This window comes from Chenopodium album, chromosome 1, assembly GCF_948465745.1.
Source record: "Chenopodium album chromosome 1, dcCheAlbu1.1, whole genome shotgun sequence".
In the NCBI taxonomy this organism is placed as follows: domain Eukaryota; kingdom Viridiplantae; phylum Streptophyta; class Magnoliopsida; order Caryophyllales; family Amaranthaceae; genus Chenopodium; species Chenopodium album.
In genome coordinates, this window is record NC_137834.1 from 80,488,803 (window position 1) to 80,507,744 (window position 18,942).

The following is an 18,942-nucleotide window of genomic DNA, read 5'->3' on the forward strand; positions in this document are numbered from 1 at the left end:
GGATCCTTAATTGCACAATGTACAAAATACAACCAATTTTACATAGAAAATTATTGTGTCAAACCTAAATAATGCTACTATCTGAACCTGCTCAACGCCATCTATTAAATCATCAATACATTCATTTTAGGCATAGTGAGGATTCTAAAATTTTGAACATAGAGAAATACCGTCGGTATAAGTTAAAAGTTAGCCATGTTCTTGATTTTGGGAAGGTGGGGCTAAAGTTTTTGGAATAGATGAGATTCATGAGAAGAAGCTAAGGAAGAACACCTTTTATAGCTTTTGGCAGTTGGCTGCCTTTTGTCGTTATAAATCTCATCTCTTGGACTCTTTCTCGACTAAAAGACCTTGATTACCACATAGATAAAAAAAAAGTGATGGATGTGATTTGATTTTGAAGTAGGAACACGCTATAATTAACCAACCCCACTTTTCACTAAGCCTTTAATAATAGGAAAAATTGTCCGCAATAATCCGACCTTTTAGCCATCCGCTGAAAATAATCCCACCTATAGATTATTTTTAAATAATCCCATTTTTATACCCACTCCGCTATAAATGGTCCCAACCAATCAGGTAACCTGTTATAACAAGTTACTTGACACGTGTTGCCATGTTATTTGTCAAAAAAATAAAATTAAAATAAATTAAATTTTAAAAAAAGTTAAATGTTTTTTTAAGAAAAACTAAAAAAAAGAAAAAAAAAAAATTAAAAACCACCACCAGCCCAAGCCTTCCCCGCCACCCCTGAGACCTCATCCCGTAGCACCGGTCACCCAGACCCCCGACCCTGGCGCCGGCGGTGCCTTGAACCCCCTCCCCTGAACACCCCGCCTCCCTCCATCACATAACCACCGTCTCCTTCCCTCACGACAGCAGTCAAAACACCAACCTCCGTCGCGAAATCACCAGCCCCCAACTCCAGCGTCAGCGCCGTCGGCCACCAACAACTCGATCTGTCCACCCTCTCCCTCCCCCTAAACCGCCGACTCGTAGTCCCCTCACCCTGAAACCACCAACCACCCTCGAAAACCTGTTCCCCCGTCCCGATCCCAGTCCCTCTCCCCATCCCCGTCCAAATTCCGGTCGTTCCTCCCTTTGTCCATCCCGATTCCAGCCTCTCTCCCCTAGTCTCCTTCACGCGATTCCGGCCTCTCTCTCTCTCTCTTCTACCTCCGTCACGATTCCGGCCTCTCTCTCCTTCCTCCGTCGCGGTGGTTTCATATGTGGGTGCGGTTCTAGGGTTTAGGTTGGGTGGTGGTGGGTATGGTGGTGGCTGAATTGGTGTTGCTTAGGGGGTGGTGGTGATTTTTTACTTTTTTTTTTATTTATTTTTTTAGACTAATCAATAAGTGACACGTGTAAATTCTACTTAAAAAAAAAATTTACCTGCTCAACCGGTTCCAAGTAAAATGGGATCATTTATAGCGGGGTGGGTATAAAGGTGGGATTATTTAAAAATATAAAAATAATCCATAGGTAGGATTATTTTCAGCGGACGGCCAAAAGGTCGGATTATTGCGGGCAATTTTTCCTTAATAATACTTGTATATAAATAAATATCATTCACTATCTCCCGGTACATATAGGCGCAAAACACCTATTTATTAAGCATGCATATAAAAGGGCATTATGGGGTTTTTATTTAATTTTTTTTTCATTTGATGTGTTTTTGCAATGTTATATTTTTGTTTATTATTATGCATGTATAATGTACCACTAAAGTATAAGTTGTATAATTAGTACTTTTTGTATACTATTATGCATGTAGTGCTACTTTTTGTCATCCTTTATTGTTGATTATTTTCTTCTAAGGGTCTGTTCTCATTGACTGAACTCAGCTAAACTGAGCTGAACTGAACTGAAATGAATATTTTATAAGAGAAGGAAATTAGGAGCTGAACTGAACTAAACTGAACTTCAACGTATGAGAACAGGCCCTAATACTAGATTAACTCTCGTGCGATGCACAGATATAACAAAAGTTTTTATAATTGTGTAAACTACTTCAAAGACACATCAATCAAAATATGTAAAATCTTTGTATTACAAACGATATTATTAACACAAACTAAACTACAAAAATTAAAATAATACATAGTATAAACAGAAGAAAACTCAGGTCTATAATAAAATTTAGCGAACTTTGTAAATAGATGGAATAATCACATATGTAAATTGTAAAAGGTTGATATTTGTTTTCCTTAAGGTATCTATTTAAGAAGTTTTTTTTTTTTTTGTTAGTTTAATATGCTATATTAAACTATTTTGGAATCACTATTCAGATTTTTTTTTTTTTTAAAAAAGATGAAAAGGAAAAAAAGTTTGGACGGGAAAAAATGAAGGAAAAGCTGACACGTGTACAATTTGAAAAAAGTGATGATGTCAGCAGTTATTCCTTTAGTAAATTATAGATTATAGATAGTTATTTACCACCTATCACCTATTATGCTGTAGTGGTACATTTTACCATCCATGTTTCTTATTAGTGCATACTTAACTCTTTCTCCAATCATTAAGGGCCTGTTCCGATTGACTGAACTCAGCTGAACTGAACTGAACTGAACTGAACTGAACTGAACTCAGCTGAACTGAACTGAACTAAACTGAACTGAAATGAATATTTTATAAGAGAAGGAAATTAGGAGCTGAACTGAACTGAACTGAACTGAACTCAGCTGAACTGAACTGAACTGAATTTCAACGTAAGAGAACAGGCCCTAATTCTCAAAATTTATAGGCGCTATGATTAGCATGAAGTAGATTTTTTTCCTCAAACCCTTAATTCTCAAAATTTATTACTCCAACTCTTAATTTTCCTTTTTTTTTTCTTTTTTAATTTTATTTTACAAAAATAAATAAATATTCATCATTTTAATGTTTTGCAAATAAAATGTGGGTACATTAATACTACCTCCGTTACATATTATTTGCAACAATTTGACATAAAGTAGAGAGGAAAAATGGTTAATTGTTGCACATAATATGTAACGGAGATAGTAAGGAAAAAATGAAAAAAAAGAAAAAAAAAAAAAAAAAAAAAGAAAGAAAGATAAAAGTAGATAATGCATCTCCCAAAGTCCCAACAGAATATCTCACGAGTAGATATTGCGGTTGCCAATCTCAAGCCCAATCATAGGTCCTCCCCATTTTTAATACGTTTATAAAACCAAATTATTATTGTTAATTTAGTATTATTGGTTTAGTAGGATAACCATACCGTAACTTTATTGGTTGGATAAACAGGGAATGTTAGAATTCCAAAAGAGGGGTCTCAGTGGATATTGTGTGACAGCTAAATTGGGTGACCCACTAGACTGCCCTAAATCACTTCAAATTCTACTTAGATTACCGGGAAAATTTATCTTATTCCAAATCTCCTCTTCACTCTTTCTCATCTTTCCCCTTACTACTCATATTTTGGAGAGTTCCACCCTGTTTTTTGAGCTGTTGTGGTATGCTTTGCTTTGCTTAAACTCTATTCTTTTGAGCTTTTGGGAAGAGCGGATCAAAGTAGACTCGAGCAAATTTCTGCACAGCAGAACAAAGCTTTCAATACATTACAAAGCAGAGCACAATAACTCAAAAGAACAGGGCCTTAGTATAAATAAGTTATTTCGATCCGCTGACATTTGCTCTGCATACAATTGCTCTTCTTACACATGCTCTACTCTGCTTAAAAGCTCAAAAAAACAAAACCTTTTTTTTAATTAGAGATCTGTGTTCGAAAATTAACTTGTTGGTGAAGTTATACTTCATATTATGAAACTATATTGCAATAAAATGAGTAGTGCACAAACTTGATAGGCTACTTAGTTTTCATATTTTGATATGGGACAATTGTTTTTTGCACGCTTGATAAACTCCCAAGTCCTAACAATCTTTTCCTTCACATGCGTGCTTTGACATTACTTCAAGTCCCCTTAATTTTACACTCTTACTACGTTCAAGTCATAATATTAAGAGCTTATGGCACCTTATACATAGCTCAATTATACAATTATAATTGGAGTCTTTTTTCGAAAACATCGCAGTTACAAAGTGCATCATGCCTTTAATTAAGCCACACTAAGCAATCAATGCAACCAACCTTAAGACCAACCTACTAGAGATTTAAGTTCGAAACTCGTATGTAGCTCACTAGGAATTTTGATTGCCTAAATGAAAGTTTGAAACTAGTATGCAGCTCTCTAGGAATTTTGATTGCCTGATTGTTAAGTTCTTCACATTGATCACACTTTATCTTGACCACAACCTTGCATCCCCCCGCCAACCCTTGCAACATCTTAAGCTTCATTATCAATTATCAATATTGGGCCAATAGTGCATTTTAAACCATCTTTTTTTTTTTTTTTTTTTTTTTTTTTTTTTTTTTTAATTTTTTTGTTTTTGATTTTTATTTTTTTTTGACATGAGATAAACCATCTTTGATAACAGTTGTTCAACCTTAGGTCAAGTTGGGTTGTTTGAGTTTCTGCCAATTCAATCCCTCCAGGTCGGATGATTGGATCAAGTTAGGAAATGCAAGCTTTACCTAAACTATATGACATAAGGAGTATCGCAGAACCCTTGCTATCATTCTTACAACATGAGACGATTGTTCTTCATGCACACATAGGAACAAATAACTACCTTATGTGATAGTTTAAATAGTACTCGTGTTATTAATTTTATATTGTATCACACATTCACACTCTCTTATATGAAATGTCTTTGATAAAGTGCGGATGTATATTAATGCTTTTAGAATAGAATTAATTTATATACTCAATCACTTAAGAACAATTCTTATCTATCTTTAAAGATGGAGTTTTAAATTAAAATACGCTACATCCTTAATAAGTTAGGAAAACACAAAAACGACAATGGTCAATTCGAGAAATTGATTTATCACACCAAAATACTGTCTAGCATACAACATCTAAGAAGAGACAACACCAACCCTGTAACAAATTCGGTGCAAGGGCATCACTCACATAAAACTAACCTCAAAAGAGTGGTTTACAGATAGCTACGGCATCAATATTTAGCTTTAATCAGAAGAACTTCCAAATAACTATACAACAGGAATATTTCTAACGTCACCCTTTTCTAAGAATATAAACCAAACGCATGATTGAAGGAACTTACCTTTTCTAATCTCTACCCATACTCTTACCACTTTTTCAATTCCATTAATAATTTTTTTTTTTACAATAGTAGGTTTTGATGGTATCATTATTTTTGCATTGTTTATGTTCGCTTTTAGCAAGAGTTACATAATAGTGATAATCTGATGTAGACGAAATTTGATCTTAGCTAGATATGGATTATGTTACAACCGACTCAACCTGACCTAATTCGAAAGTTCCCCGATCTTCCCAAGCATCCACAACACGTGCATTATTGTATTGGTTAGATTGTTCTTCGATGAATCGATTGTATATATTTGCTTTTCAAAACAGTCATAAAAGACAATAATGATCCGTAAACACTGATAACTTGATGTAGACTAGATTTAATCCTAAATATTCACATTACGAGTATTATAGATTTTATAGTGTTGCTAAATACGGTAATTCTCATATAATTATATTTATTTTTATTGCTCCATAATTAAAACAACAAAAGACAGTGATGTAGACGGAATTCAATCCCGAACATTCCCACCACGAGCATTATTGTATTGTTAAATAATTATTCCTTTCAATAGCTTTGGAAAGACAGTGGCAGGCATGTTGGTTCTTTCTCACACTTTGGCCATCTTTCTCATCTCCTTTTCTCTCTCTCACACACCAAAGCCTCTTTTTGCCTTTGGGTCCTCCTGACATGGTGTGTCACATTGTCAGAAATTTGCACACTCTTTGTATTTCTGGAAACCATCAACACTCTGAATTTGCACTCTCATTCACCTTTCTATTTTTACACTAAATTGAATTTTTTACCTCAAACTACTTTCCACCTGCTCTCAATCTCAACTGGGTTTTTCTAATTTTCTGGGTTTATTTCATTTTGGGTACCTGTATATCAGGTATTCGACGTATTGCCTCAATGAAATTGTTTAAAATGAGGCAATTTTTTCTGGGTTTTATTGCCTTTTTCTTCTTCTGCAATTCCTCTGTTGCTCTACTTACTCCTGATGGAGTTAATTATGAAGGTAATCATGGAATTTAATGTGATTAGTTGAGTAATTAGTGTTCTTAATCATGTACTGATGGGTTTAATGTGTTTGTAATTTTGGTTTAGTTCAAGCTTTGATGGATATTAAGGACTCTTTGAGGGACCCACACGGTGTTCTTGATAATTGGGATAGAAATGCAGTTGATCCATGCAGTTGGGCTATGGTTTCTTGTTCTTCTGAAGACAGAGTTGTTAGTTTGTAAGCATCTTTCCCTTTCTACTTCTCTTACTAACCCGAAAAACGGGTTTTTGAATTAGCCTTAACCTTAAAAAACACGCTTTGTGCTCCCGAGTTTATGTGGACGGTATAACAGTAATTAATTCCGTACCAATACCAATGGGAGATTATCATTATCTAGTGTTAATATGATATTGATTGTGTAACAAACAGGGGTATACCAAGTCAGGGCTTATATGGGACACTCTCACCAAGTATTGGGAACTTGACAAATCTCCAGACTGTGTAAGTGGTGAAGCATTAATTATGAGAGAGAAAAACATAGGACATTTTTATTCATGTCATAAAATAATGATGGACTAAATTAAATTTTCATTCTTTGTTCATTAATTTTGACAGGCTTCTGCAGAATAACAATATATCTGGACATATTCCTACTGAGATTGGAAAGTTGTCAAAGCTTCAAACACTTGATATTTCTGATAATCACTTCAGAGGAAGAATCCCCTCTTCTCTTTCCCATTTGAAGATCCTCCATTACTTGTATGTGATCAACATTACATATTTAGTTGCACCTACTCTATTCGTCGGGATTTAGTTGTCGTGTTAGTAGTTCAAATTACACTATTTGCGTGATTATTGATTCCGGATAGAGGGGTTATACGTACCATAATGGCTTGTAAACTTATGGTAATCTGCTTCATTTTTGTGAACAGGAGGTTGAACAACAACAGTCTCTCAGGAGAAATTCCCCTATCTTTAGCTGACATGAGCCAGCTTACATTCCTGTATGTTTCTTTCTCCTTCTTTAATCATGAATTCATGATTTTTTTTGTAAGCTAAGCTAACTTATTGTTTTTGGATGTTCTAGAGATTTGTCCTACAATAATTTGAGTGGTCCTGTGCCTAGATTCCAAGCAAAAACATTCAGGTGAGAATGACATTACAGTGATTAATTTATACTATCTATTTTGCCTCCTTGGGAGTTTTGTGATTAATTCAAATTAATTACATTTATCATTCATTAATCCATAATTCTGTAATAGTGTTGTAGGAAATCCTCAAATTTGTGCCACAGCGAGCGAGAAAGATTGCTATGGAATTGCTCAGTTACCTCTATCTTTCAATGTGAACAATTCAGCTAGTGAGTACTAATTTCTTGATTTGTTGCTAAATAATTTCTTAACTCTAATATTTTTTTAAAAAATTCCTTGAAATAATTATAGTAATGAAAGCAACTGTGAGAAAGTTAGTAAGGAATTTTCTTGTTATGAAGGTCCTCAGGCGGCTCAAAAATCTAAAGGTCATGCTAAGCTTGCCCTGGCCTTAGGTTCAAGTTTAGCTAGCACTTGCCTTCTGATATGTGGGTTTGGTTTCATCTTATGGTGGCGGTACAAACACAACCGACAGATGTTCTTCGATGTCAAAGGTAATAAAAGACGCGATTATATTACAAGTCAATTAAGTACATATGTAATCTTGGAGAATTCATCTCTAAAACCACGATACAAATTTTATCATTACAGATCGAAATCATGAAAATGTTTGCCTTGGAAACTTGAAGAGATTCCATTTTAGGGAACTTCAAAGTGCAACAAACAACTTCAGTACCAAAAACATAATTGGGAAGGGTGGTTTTGGAATTGTGTACAAAGGACACCTTTCAGATGGTACTATTGTTGCGGTTAAGAGGCTCAAGGATGGCAATGCCATTGGTGGGGAGATTCAATTTCAGACTGAAGTTGAGATGATCAGTTTGGCTGTGCACAGGAATCTTTTACGCCTAAATGGCTTTTGTATGACCTCCACAGAGAGGCTTTTGGTCTACCCTTACATGTCGAATGGAAGTGTCGCTTCTCGTCTTAAAGGTAAAGGGCGTTACGCATAGTCTTGCTTTCTTTTCACCTTAGATATTAAGCTTACATTAATTCCAACAAGGACTACCTAATCTCAATATATTACTGTACAACATATACATACAACTAAGATACATCAAGGAAAATTCAGATGCAAAGAACGAATCTTTAATCTTTCATTTTATGTTCTGGTGCAAACAAAATTGCATTATCTTCACTCCTGTCAATGTTTGGGAATATGCTAATTTTGTCTATTCACAACAATTGACCATGCAGCAAAGCCAGCTCTAGACTGGGGTACTAGAAAACGAATTGCATTAGGGGCAGCTAGGGGACTACTGTACCTTCATGAGCAATGTGATCCTAAGATAATACACAGGGATGTTAAGGCAGCTAATATCTTGCTGGACGATTGCTGTGAGGCCATTGTCGGAGATTTTGGTTTGGCAAAGCTATTGGACCACCGGGATTCACATGTCACTACAGCTGTTCGGGGCACCGTGGGTCATATAGCTCCAGAATACCTCTCTACTGGACAATCTTCAGAAAAAACAGATGTCTTTGGATTTGGAATCCTGCTCCTAGAGTTAATAACTGGTCAGAGGGCACTAGATTTTGGAAAAGCAGCAAACCAGAAAGGAGTTATGTTAGATTGGGTAAGCAAATTTAATTTAAGGAAATTAGTACAATTCCTTTTTTAAAAATGATTTTCCTCTAAATTTTGAATGTATTTGCAGGTGAAGAAGATTCACCAAGAAAAGAAGCTAGAGATTATGATAGACAAGGACTTGAAGAATGAGTATGACAGGATTGAGCTTGACGAAATAGTCCAAGTAGCTCTTCTATGTACTCAATTCCTCCCTAACCAGAGACCAAGGATGTCAGAAGTGGTAAGGATGCTCGAGGGAGATGGTCTTGCAGAGAAATGGGAAGCTTCTCAAAGAGCTGATTCCACGAGGAGCAGAGGCAACGAGTTCTCCTCATCAGAGCGGTACTCTGACCTCACTGACGATTCTTCATTGCTTGTTCAAGCAATGGAACTCTCTGGACCTAGATGATAGTCCTTTTCCAATCAGAGAACTACTATATATTTTGCATAGAGTTAGAGATCGGGTTAATTCAACAAGATCGTGGAATGAATCAGACGATCTGGTTTTCTTGAGCATCATCGTAAATCAGTTAGTGAAGCTCAGCAGAGTCTGTCTATAACTTGGTATTGTACAGAATCAGAATCCAGAAACATAATACAACGAGGAATTCAGGTGACCCACTTTCTTGATTGCATGAAGAATCTTTGTTAAAAAGTGCATTAAGTTCATTAGAATAGTGCAATGTGAAAAAGGGTTCCTGTTTTTTTCACCTTACAATTTATGATATCCTAGACTTGTAAGCATATATAGAGTGGCATTTTGAAAGGTGTAATTTCCCAGCCATATCTTAAAGAAGAGTGTATAATATATTGATATATTCGTATTCGCGTAGCCTTCCTTTAATGAAGAAACTGCCAGATTGATCGTGACTTGATTGTCTCATGTTTGGGCATCTTTTGAAATTTTGCTGTTTCCAAATGATCGACAATGACTATAGATTAGACTCAACAAAGGTTACTCCGAAATTTCAGTGTGAATTCAAAGAACATGCACAAGAGCCACTTTGCCTGGTTAGTTTGGTACTCAGCAAAGAGACAAATTGTTATACATTGCTGATTTACTAAAGATTGTAGTTGAACTTAATGACAACTTAGCATAATGTTTCACTAGAGATTTAACAATGATTATAGATTGGGCTGAACAAGGTTATTTAACATGACAATATTTTCGACGCCAAACCATGTAAAACTACTACGGCGCAATTTCTATTGTACTCCCGGAGTACAATGCTCACGGTACTCCGCGATTAAAACTTCACAATTGTTAAAAAAAAAAAAAGATATCCCCAAACGAGAACAGAAGAGAGAAAATTTGATAAAAATTAAGGATTATAATACCCTAAATCAGTCAATTAAGATGGGGAAAGGGGGAAAAAAAAAGGAGAGAGAAACTCAAAAAGCATATTGGAATGCCATTAATGATGGCAGATTAAAGAAGGAGATAAGTGCGAAGAAGACAATCAAACAAAAGCAGTAGAATAAAACTAAATATACAGAATAACATAAAAATATTGAAAGAATAACATAAGATTATATACAAAGTAACACAATTGTAGGCACGAAAAATTTAGTAACATAATTATATTTATCAAAATAACATATGGTGACTGTAAAATAACACATGGTTTTAACAAAATAACACAAGAACGCAATTGAATAACAGAAGCCTAAGAAGCAAAATAACATTAGGTTTTAAGTAAAATAATTTCATTTAAATTACAAAATAACATTCCCCACCACTACTTTCAAAGACTAAAATAACACAAATTAAACACAAAATAACATAAGATCTAAAGAACAGTAATATTATCTTGAGATAACAGTAGCCAAAAATCAAAATGTAGAAGCGAAATTTGTTTATCTCCTTTTTCATTTTCATCTACTACATCATATCTCCATGTATTAATTGCATATTAAATTTTAAAAAATACAAAAATTATCACAAATTCAAAGCTAATTAGCAAAATAATTTACAATTATTTAAAAACTTACTTCAAGTATTAATTTATGTTAGTTTTGGGCTTGCTTGATCTGAGTAGGAATTTTGTCTTCAATATATGCAATTGAAGATTTTTCACTCCATTTCAATTGGAGAAACTGTAATTTCAAACTGAGAGAGAAAAAAGAAAAGTGAGTGGAGAGATAAATAAAATGGTTTGATTTTGACATTTTGAGTCTATCTTTCTTATATACAATTTAAGTTATTTTATTTACTTTATTTGTTATTTCGTAAAATAAAATTTCGCATGCGCTTCTTTTAGTTGGGTTTTAGCCCATTAATTTAGGTTGGGCCTGGAGTACAATATTAGGTAGTACAATATTAGGTACTCCAGGAGTATCATATACTAATTGCTACTACGGAGTATGATGAAGCTGGTTTAAACCAAAACATACATAAAAAATGATCCATCTCACAAACAAGCCGCACCTGCAAGAAATAAGGCAGTCCTACATCTCGCGTCCTCGCCCATTTAATAAGATGTTTAACTTGATCCTTAGAAATCACTCTACTGACATGTGAGCTCATGCTACAACACATAACCAATTAACCAAAGAGGTCTTAGGGCCTGTTCTCATTGACTGAACTCAGCTGAACTGAACTGAACTAAACTGAATTGAACTGAGCTGAATATTTTATAAGAGAAGGAAATTAGGAACTGAACTGAATTTCAACGTAGGAGAACAGGCCCTCAGCCTAATGGTTAAAACTAAGAGCCTGTTCTCATACGTTTATTTTCAGTTCATTTCAATTCAGCTCAGCTCAGCTCAGTTCAGTTCCGCTCCTAATTTCCTTCTCTTGTAAAATATTCAGTTCAGTTCAGTTCAACTGATTTCAGTCTATTAGAACAGGCCCTAAGGGTATGTGTACGATTTGTATTTGCTCTTGGGGTTTACGTGCACCCCTCCCAGAAAAAAGCATAAACATTGGTTCTACAACATAGCAAAATAGTTGGCAATCCAATTTTCATTAGCATGCTTGATAAATGAGCTCAGATCAGAGATACATCTCCTTAATGCAATTGATTTCATGAGCTCAAGTGGTGGAGCCTACATACTAGTGTCAACACCGGCACCGGCAATGGCCCTCCCCCAAGACTTCAAAACCCATTAATTAAGGGGAGAGACTGAGAGAGTTCGGGGATCCAGCATTAACCTAAGTATGGGCATGAGGGATCCTCTCTGGACAGTTTTGCTTAGGTGGTGACTGGTGAGTTGGTGAAATATTTTCCGAATGCTTTGGTCAGTCTCTGGTGATCTTTTTCAAAAATAAAAAATTTAAAATTTGTTAAAGTCGATAATTCATCTGTACATTGTCAAGGAAGATTCTCATCGTCGGTGAGGTTGTCATGTTGCCGGACAAGTGGTGGCTATTGTGGTGGTGGATGCAATGGTTGTTGGTTAGCAAAGAGGAGAATGTTGTAAGAGAACAAAGAGAAGGGTGGGCAAGATGGCAAAAAGTTAAGACAATGACAAGTTTGGGTGGTGTTTAGGGATCCACTTCTTGAAGTGTTTAACCTTTCATGGTGTGCAACTGTTAAAGAATTTAAGATGGGCCTACAGTATACAATATGTTAAGAAGGCTTCAGGCTTCACACATCACACTCAATTGCTTGTTTATCCTACGTTTCAAAATAATGGTTACGCTCCTCTACTTGAGGAATCTCGAGCCGTCGAGCCGAGTTACATCAATGATCAACTTTTGGCATATAAAGGCCAATTTGGGCCAATACATTGGACTTGCTGAGTAGTCCAAAAAATTTGGACCAGATAGAGCAGGCTTTTAGGCTGGGCTGGAAATTTAACCAATATTTACATTTAGGCTTGCAAAAGCCCAATTATTTATAAAAATGTGCCCAGCTCAAAAAATCTGCCCAAAACATGGTAATTTTCAGGTCGACCCAACAGGATAGCAGTGAACAAAAGGGGGCATAATATATGAAAATGAAGGAAAAACAATGTATAATGGGGGGATATTGTAAGAAAAAGAATTCCTCCGTATAATACTTTCGTATGAAGTAAGTTGGGAAAAGTTAAGAAAGAAATAATAAGATAATGAGTAAGTGTAACCATTATTTTGAACAGCCAAAATAACAAACCGCAACCATTAGTTAAAAATGGGGGTAGTACAATCAAGGTCTGAGAACTTTGAAAGTCAGTAACTTCTAAAACAACTCGAACACGATTAATAAGATATTATTATGGATTGAGCAAAAATGCAAATCAACCTCAATTTTCCCATGATAATTCAATCTTTGCAGTTACATAGTCTACGGATTTACAGTATATCAGATTACTGTAATCAGAAATGATGCACATTCAAACTTAAATTTTTTTGGGAGAAATTATTCATCCACAGTTTGCATTTTCATATAAATTTACATGCAATGCAGAGAATTTCATACATGTCGTTTTGAAAAAGAATGGTTTCATGGAATTTTTTTTTATTGTGAGGGAATGAATTAAATTGGCTTCATGGTGTACCTTATATTCTGAGGGAATGCATTATAAAAATGCACAATATTCATTCTTGGATAAACTGAATTTCAGCCAGAGGAGAGGCTCGTCGCAGTCTTACTAATTCTACCAGCATATCCACTTTTAACTCTGTAACATATATACAGGGCACTATACTCATCTTTTCAAGAGCTGGAGAGTTCCCCAGTAAAAATTTTATCAATTCCATCTCATGAGGCACTCCATACATATCTGTCATCTTCACGGTTTTCAACTGTCTGAAAGTGCAATCTGGAGGACATTCAGTCTCCCAAAAGTCTAAGTTAGGTGCTTCCAGTATGACATTTGTGTTTGATGAACCCTAAGCACAAAACAGGAGAAGAGTACACAGATTCAACATACGTAACAGAAATCATAAGTGCAGATAATTCTGAACTAATGCACTTCATCATGACTTACAGAGATCTGAAGCTCCTGCAAGTTTGGGGAGTTTGTAATCAAGCGAAGAACAACCAGTAACTCTTTCATGTCCTCAAAACTTACTTGGTTTAATTCAATGATCTTTAGATGGCTATAAGTCAGTGATGGTGTCCACTGCTCAATGCCTATGCTTAAATACTGGAAAAAATAATCAAAACAAAATAAGGATGCAGCATAGTCATACTCCTGAGGTATACAAGGTCATATACTCATGTTACCTTCGTAAAGTAGACATGTCCAGCTAGCCTTTTGAGATTGGGTACACCACCAAGAAACTGGACGAAATTGCAACCTGAAAGTTGCTCAAAATGCTCCTGAATTTCATCTGTGTTCATATACAAAGAGATAGAAACTTCTTCCAGCATTGGGGTATTTTCGAGGCATAAATCTTTGAATTCACCTTCTAGGTGCAAGTACTTAAGATTAGAGGCATTGACATTCAAGTCCAAACCATCATAGTATGACAATGTTAAACTCTCAAGTAGAGGACAGCTAGTAATTAGGCTTTCTATTGCTTCAGGTGTCACCAAAACTTGATTGAGTGTCAAGGTATGCAAGCATAGAAACCCTCTAAAACCAGGCGGAGGATCCAATTCACATCGACAAAGCTCCAAAAGAGTCAATTTCTTGAAAGAAAACAGACAAGTTGGCACCCTGAACCACTCACCATCACTCAATTCAAGGGTGAGCTCTCTAACATCATTCCTCGAGAGGAAAAGTAGCCACTGATCAATATCAGGGCAACTTTGCAGGATCGAAGTACAAATCTTAAACTTATGAATGGGGCCTTTGTGGAGGAAAAGGGCATGGGTAATAAACTTTATAAGCTTGTTTTCCACTACCGACTTGTCCGGAACAGGACTGACACATTTGTCACAGAAATTAAGCTGTGGAAGGTTTGCCCATCTATACCTCCATTTAGTTGACAATGTGCTCATTCTAACAGCATCTCTAATAGGCAGTAAGCAAAGGATAATCTCAATTATGCTAAGTGGCAGATCACTAAGTAAATCTGGAGCTGTTTCATCATCCATTTATCACACAAATTCAACAATATGACAAGATCACCTATCACAAATACATTAAGAAATTTTATCAGAAATCAAATACTTATGATCATAAAATCAAAGGAAACATGTGAAAAATCAATAGTTGGGGTCAAAAAGTAATCTTGACAAAAACCCTTGTCACCAAATTGAAGAAAACCCCAATATAAAAATTCAAAATTGGGCCATAGAATTCAATTAAAATTGAAATAATAATAAAAATTGCCAATTTAATTAATTTTGTAATTCGGAATTAAACCCCAGAAACCCAATTAGAAATTTAGAATATTTTCACATATTTCACATCCTTATAAATGGAAAATTCGACCCATTAATTGATTCAAATACCCAGATTAATAGTTAAAATCAGGAGACAAAAAATGCAGCAAAACAGCATTCAAATCTTAAAGCATAGAACCAAACAAACTATAATCAATTAAATTGTAAAATAAGAGAAGTAGATACAAACTATAATCAACGAAGTAAGAACTCACCGAAAAACAACTGGGTGAGATATTGGTACGAAATCGATTTGAATGTTTCTGCAGAAAATTCGTCAAAAAGGCAATGCAAGAAAAAAAGGATGATGGTTTGAGAAACTTTGATGAGTTGAAACTTGAAACACTATCGGTGGAAGGTGGCGTTATGTCGGAAGAAGTTGAAGTTCCCCCTAACCAAATCAAATTGAGAAGTTTTTTACCTTAGCTAAACTCCAAAAGTCCAAATGTTTAGAGTATTTCATTTTAAATGTGTCAAATTGGGTACTTGGATCGGAATTGATAATGTCGGGTTGAGTTGCTACTAAAGATGAGTCGTGTTAAATTACTGTATCTACATAATTTAAATGAGTTTGTTTATTTGGTTTTTTTTCTTTAATTCTTAAAGATTAGATCAAATTGGATATATCGAGTCAGTTTTTAACACCTCCACCTCTTTGATCCTTTTTATTTATTACCCTGTGGATACTATTGATACAAAAAAAACCATAAGAAAACAATATCTTAAATGAATATGCGGGGGGTGACGTAATGATGTCAATTTGGGTCTTCAGATGGGATTCAAGTTAGGTGACGTAGTGGATACCTTGTAAATAATTTAGATTACTTGTATTGTTTTATTTGTTTAAATAAATTACAATTTTCAATAATTATCTATAATTTATAATCATCTATAATTTTTGTTAATTTTACATAATAAAATTTGTTTTAAAATATTATGTCAAAACAAGATCCAAGTATGATATATTTGATCATTAAGTATAATGTATATAAATTAATCTTAGACTTTAACCATTAGCTTAACTTTTTAGTTGAGTTGATTTTCTAATAAGATATCAAGAGGTAAAGTGACAAAAAGCTAGGTCGCGAGTTTAAATCTTATCCACCATTCCTTTTAAGTGTAAATTTAGCATTGGGTAAGGCAATCACAAGCTGCATCATTTAAGAGGCATAAAAGTATATAAATCTTGTACTACCTCCGTTACACGTTAAGTGCAACATTTTCCAAAAAGGGAAGCTACATATTATCTGCAACAAATGAAAACTTTCCTCTTTTAGTAAATTTTTTTGTTTTAAATTACAAACCTACCCTTACTTAACTTTAATAAACACATCAAATCATATGTTATTAACTAATCAACCAAAATTAATTCATCACTTATTAAATTCCAAACCCACATTCTCTCTCCTTACTCACCACCACATCCACCACCAAGACCACCACTTTTTCTCTCTCTTCTTTTTCTCTCTTCTATCACAACCACCGCACCACCACCACCGCTGCCCCTCCTCGTCAGAGTCGTTGCCCCATCTCCCCCTTGTTAGAGTGTTGCCATCTTCTCTTCACATGTAAAGCTGTCACCATAAATTGAAACCCAAAAAAGAGAATTTGAGATTGAGCTTGAAAACTTAGATCTAGAGCAAAAATGGTGAAAGATGGAACGATTCCAGAGGAAAGGTGTGGTGGTGGTTACAGGGTGGGTGTGGGGTAGCTTCGCGGTGTGGATGCGAGTTAGGTGGGGTGGATTTCGGATCTTGGTGGTGGCGAGAGGGTGGTAATGACAGGTTTCGGGTAGGTTAGTATGCTGGTATGGTGGTTTTGCTTTGTTGGTATGGTGGTTTCGGTTGTTGGTATGGTGATTTCGGTGGTTTTTGGTGGTTGGTATGCTGGTTTCTATGGTGATTGTTGTGGGTGGTGTACGCAGGTAGTGGTGGACTGGTGGTGCAGTAGGTGGTAGTGATGATGGGATGGAGCTTTTTAATTAGTTAATTATCCAATAATCACATGCCCATACTTTTGTTGATTAGCTTTTTCATTTTTTTTCTTGGGAAATGTGCAACCCCCTTTGTTGCACTTAACGTGTAACGGAGGTAGTATTTACAACTGTGTTAAGTTGTTAACATTTGACCATCGAGCCAAAAATTTATCTTTACAATTTCATTCAACAATGGAAGGTATTGCCCAGTGACGGTTTCAGTATGGGTTCAGCATGGATTTGGGGGAAATTCGTAATTAAGAGCGGGAAAAATCTAAGTTGAATAATCATGCAATTGCTTTATATTGTTAAACTTATCCGTGGTTTAGTGGTCAAGCATTTCACGTGATAGAATTTTACTTCATCAGATTTTAAACCTCTTTTATTTTGCAGCAAGTCTTGTGTATGATTGGCCACACCGTGTGACCATTTATAAAAGACTAGAACAAAGTAACCCTTATAATATTGACCAAACAACCTTTGTAATACGACTGAGTAATCCCTATAATACTGATAAAATGACCCTTTTAATACTTACCAAGTAACCCCTAAAATTGTTGGTCACACCGTGTGGCCAACCATTGCATATATAAGAAATTGTGTTTATTTTGCTCTTTTTTTTTTTTTTTTTTTTTTTTTTTTTTTTTTTCTCACAATCATACTTTTTGTTCATCTGTTTTTTCCCCCTTGACATTTAACACAATAGCTTGTTAATTTCTATAATTTCTTTGTTGCTTCATTTGATTTTTATTACTGTGTATTATATTTTTCTTTTCAATAAAATCAAACCAGGCCATATACTTAGAATATATATTACCATCATACTTATATTTTGTACAATTATTATATATAATATTTTTCAATGTACTCCCTTCATTTCTAAAAGTTCGGCTCACTTTGCATTTGCGCGATATCCAATGAACATGTTTGACCATGAATATCTTCGGCTATGTATAAGTGAAAATTATAAAAAGTTGATATTTGAAAATTTTATAATAAGGGAAATCTATTATGATTATAAGATCACATATGCTAATTTTATAATAAGTCACTAAATGTGGTTAAAGTTATTTTTATTTTTACTCCATGAATATTAAGTGAGTCGAATTTTCAGAAACGGATTGGAGGTAGTATATTAGTTAACAAAACTATCTTATGCTTGATAACTTCGAGAGCCCATACTTACAAGGGCAAATTCCTGAAACCGCCACTGGTATCCCCTTAGGCCCTCAGCAGAATTAATATAAAGGGGAGTAACTTTTATGTGGCAAACCGCCATGGGGACGCCATGGTCACCCTAACCCCAAACAAATTAGGGAGGGGCCTATTGCAATGAAATGCGCATCAAGGGCCAACAATACAACTGTCCTTACTCATGCGCGCCCCAGGAAAACTTCCCAGGAGGTCACCCATCCCAAAACTACTCCCAACCAAGCACGCTTAACTGTGGACTATCTTAGCAAATGAGCTTCCTAAAAGGAAGATGCACCTTGTTGATATATGAGTAGTATATCTAATCCTTTTAAAGCAATCATAAGGGGTATTACAGCTAGGGTTACTATACTTCGTATTATTTAAGGGTTAACATTCATTAGGTATAATAATGAGTTACTTTGTCAGTATAATTTGAGAATACTCCGGTTTTTCACAAACGGTCATATGATATGGTCACCCACACATAATACATGATGTATTCATATAGATTATAGAGTGCCACATATGAAACAACCAAATTTTGGTTATATATTTCAAAATAAAAACAAAAAACATTGAAATAAATTTTTTTTTTTTTGGTTATATGTTATATCTTGATAGCAATAGAAACGAGATAGGAACATGAAGTCAGTCTGATTCATAAGTAT

General features: G+C 35.1%; 2 protein-coding genes across 2 annotated transcripts; one reads left to right on the forward strand and one right to left on the reverse strand.

Annotated features, from left to right (window-relative positions):
- The first annotated feature begins 5,718 nt into the window (after positions 1–5,718).
- LOC145558418 (protein CLAVATA3 INSENSITIVE RECEPTOR KINASE 5-like) lies at positions 5,719–9,715 on the forward strand. The gene is made up of 11 exons (XM_081619658.1): positions 5,719–6,139; positions 6,229–6,361; positions 6,554–6,625; positions 6,740–6,883; positions 7,057–7,128; positions 7,212–7,271; positions 7,387–7,484; positions 7,617–7,769; positions 7,867–8,208; positions 8,473–8,852; positions 8,934–9,715. Exons 1-11 carry the CDS (start codon positions 6,034–6,036, stop codon positions 9,252–9,254), a joined length of 1,881 nt encoding a protein of 626 aa, XP_081475784.1. The 5' UTR covers positions 5,719–6,033; the 3' UTR covers positions 9,255–9,715.
- Positions 9,716–12,953: 3,238 nt separating this feature from the next.
- On the reverse strand, positions 12,954–15,509 carry LOC145611230 (F-box/FBD/LRR-repeat protein At1g13570-like). Its single transcript, XM_081666571.1, has 4 exons — positions 15,321–15,509; positions 13,999–14,848; positions 13,760–13,918; positions 12,954–13,661 (listed from the first exon to the last, which is right to left on the reverse strand). Exons 2-4 carry the CDS (start codon positions 14,812–14,814, stop codon positions 13,368–13,370), a joined length of 1,269 nt encoding a protein of 422 aa, XP_081522697.1. The 5' UTR covers positions 14,815–14,848; positions 15,321–15,509; the 3' UTR covers positions 12,954–13,367.
- Between the last annotated feature and the right edge of the window lie 3,433 nt (positions 15,510–18,942).

What these genes read in the sequence shown, in the direction of transcription:
- LOC145558418 (XM_081619658.1), top strand. Translation starts at nt 6,034, where the DNA reads ATGAAATTGTTTAAAATGAGGCAATTTTTTCTGGGTTTTATTGCCTTT. An exon ending in TTCCAAGCAAAAACATTCAG is followed by an intron (nt 7,272 to 7,386) that starts GTGAGAATGACA and finishes ATTCTGTAATAG; the next exon opens with TGTTGTAGGAAATCCTCAAA. An exon ending in AAGGAGTTATGTTAGATTGG is followed by an intron (nt 8,853 to 8,933) that starts GTAAGCAAATTT and finishes ATGTATTTGCAG; the next exon opens with GTGAAGAAGATTCACCAAGA.
- LOC145611230 (XM_081666571.1), bottom strand. Translation starts at nt 14,814, where the DNA reads ATGGATGATGAAACAGCTCCAGATTTACTTAGTGATCTGCCACTTAGC. An exon ending in GACATGTCTACTTTACGAAG is followed by an intron (nt 13,919 to 13,998) that starts GTAACATGAGTA and finishes TATTTTTTCCAG; the next exon opens with TATTTAAGCATAGGCATTGA. An exon ending in TGCAGGAGCTTCAGATCTCT is followed by an intron (nt 13,662 to 13,759) that starts GTAAGTCATGAT and finishes TTTTGTGCTTAG; the next exon opens with GGTTCATCAAACACAAATGT.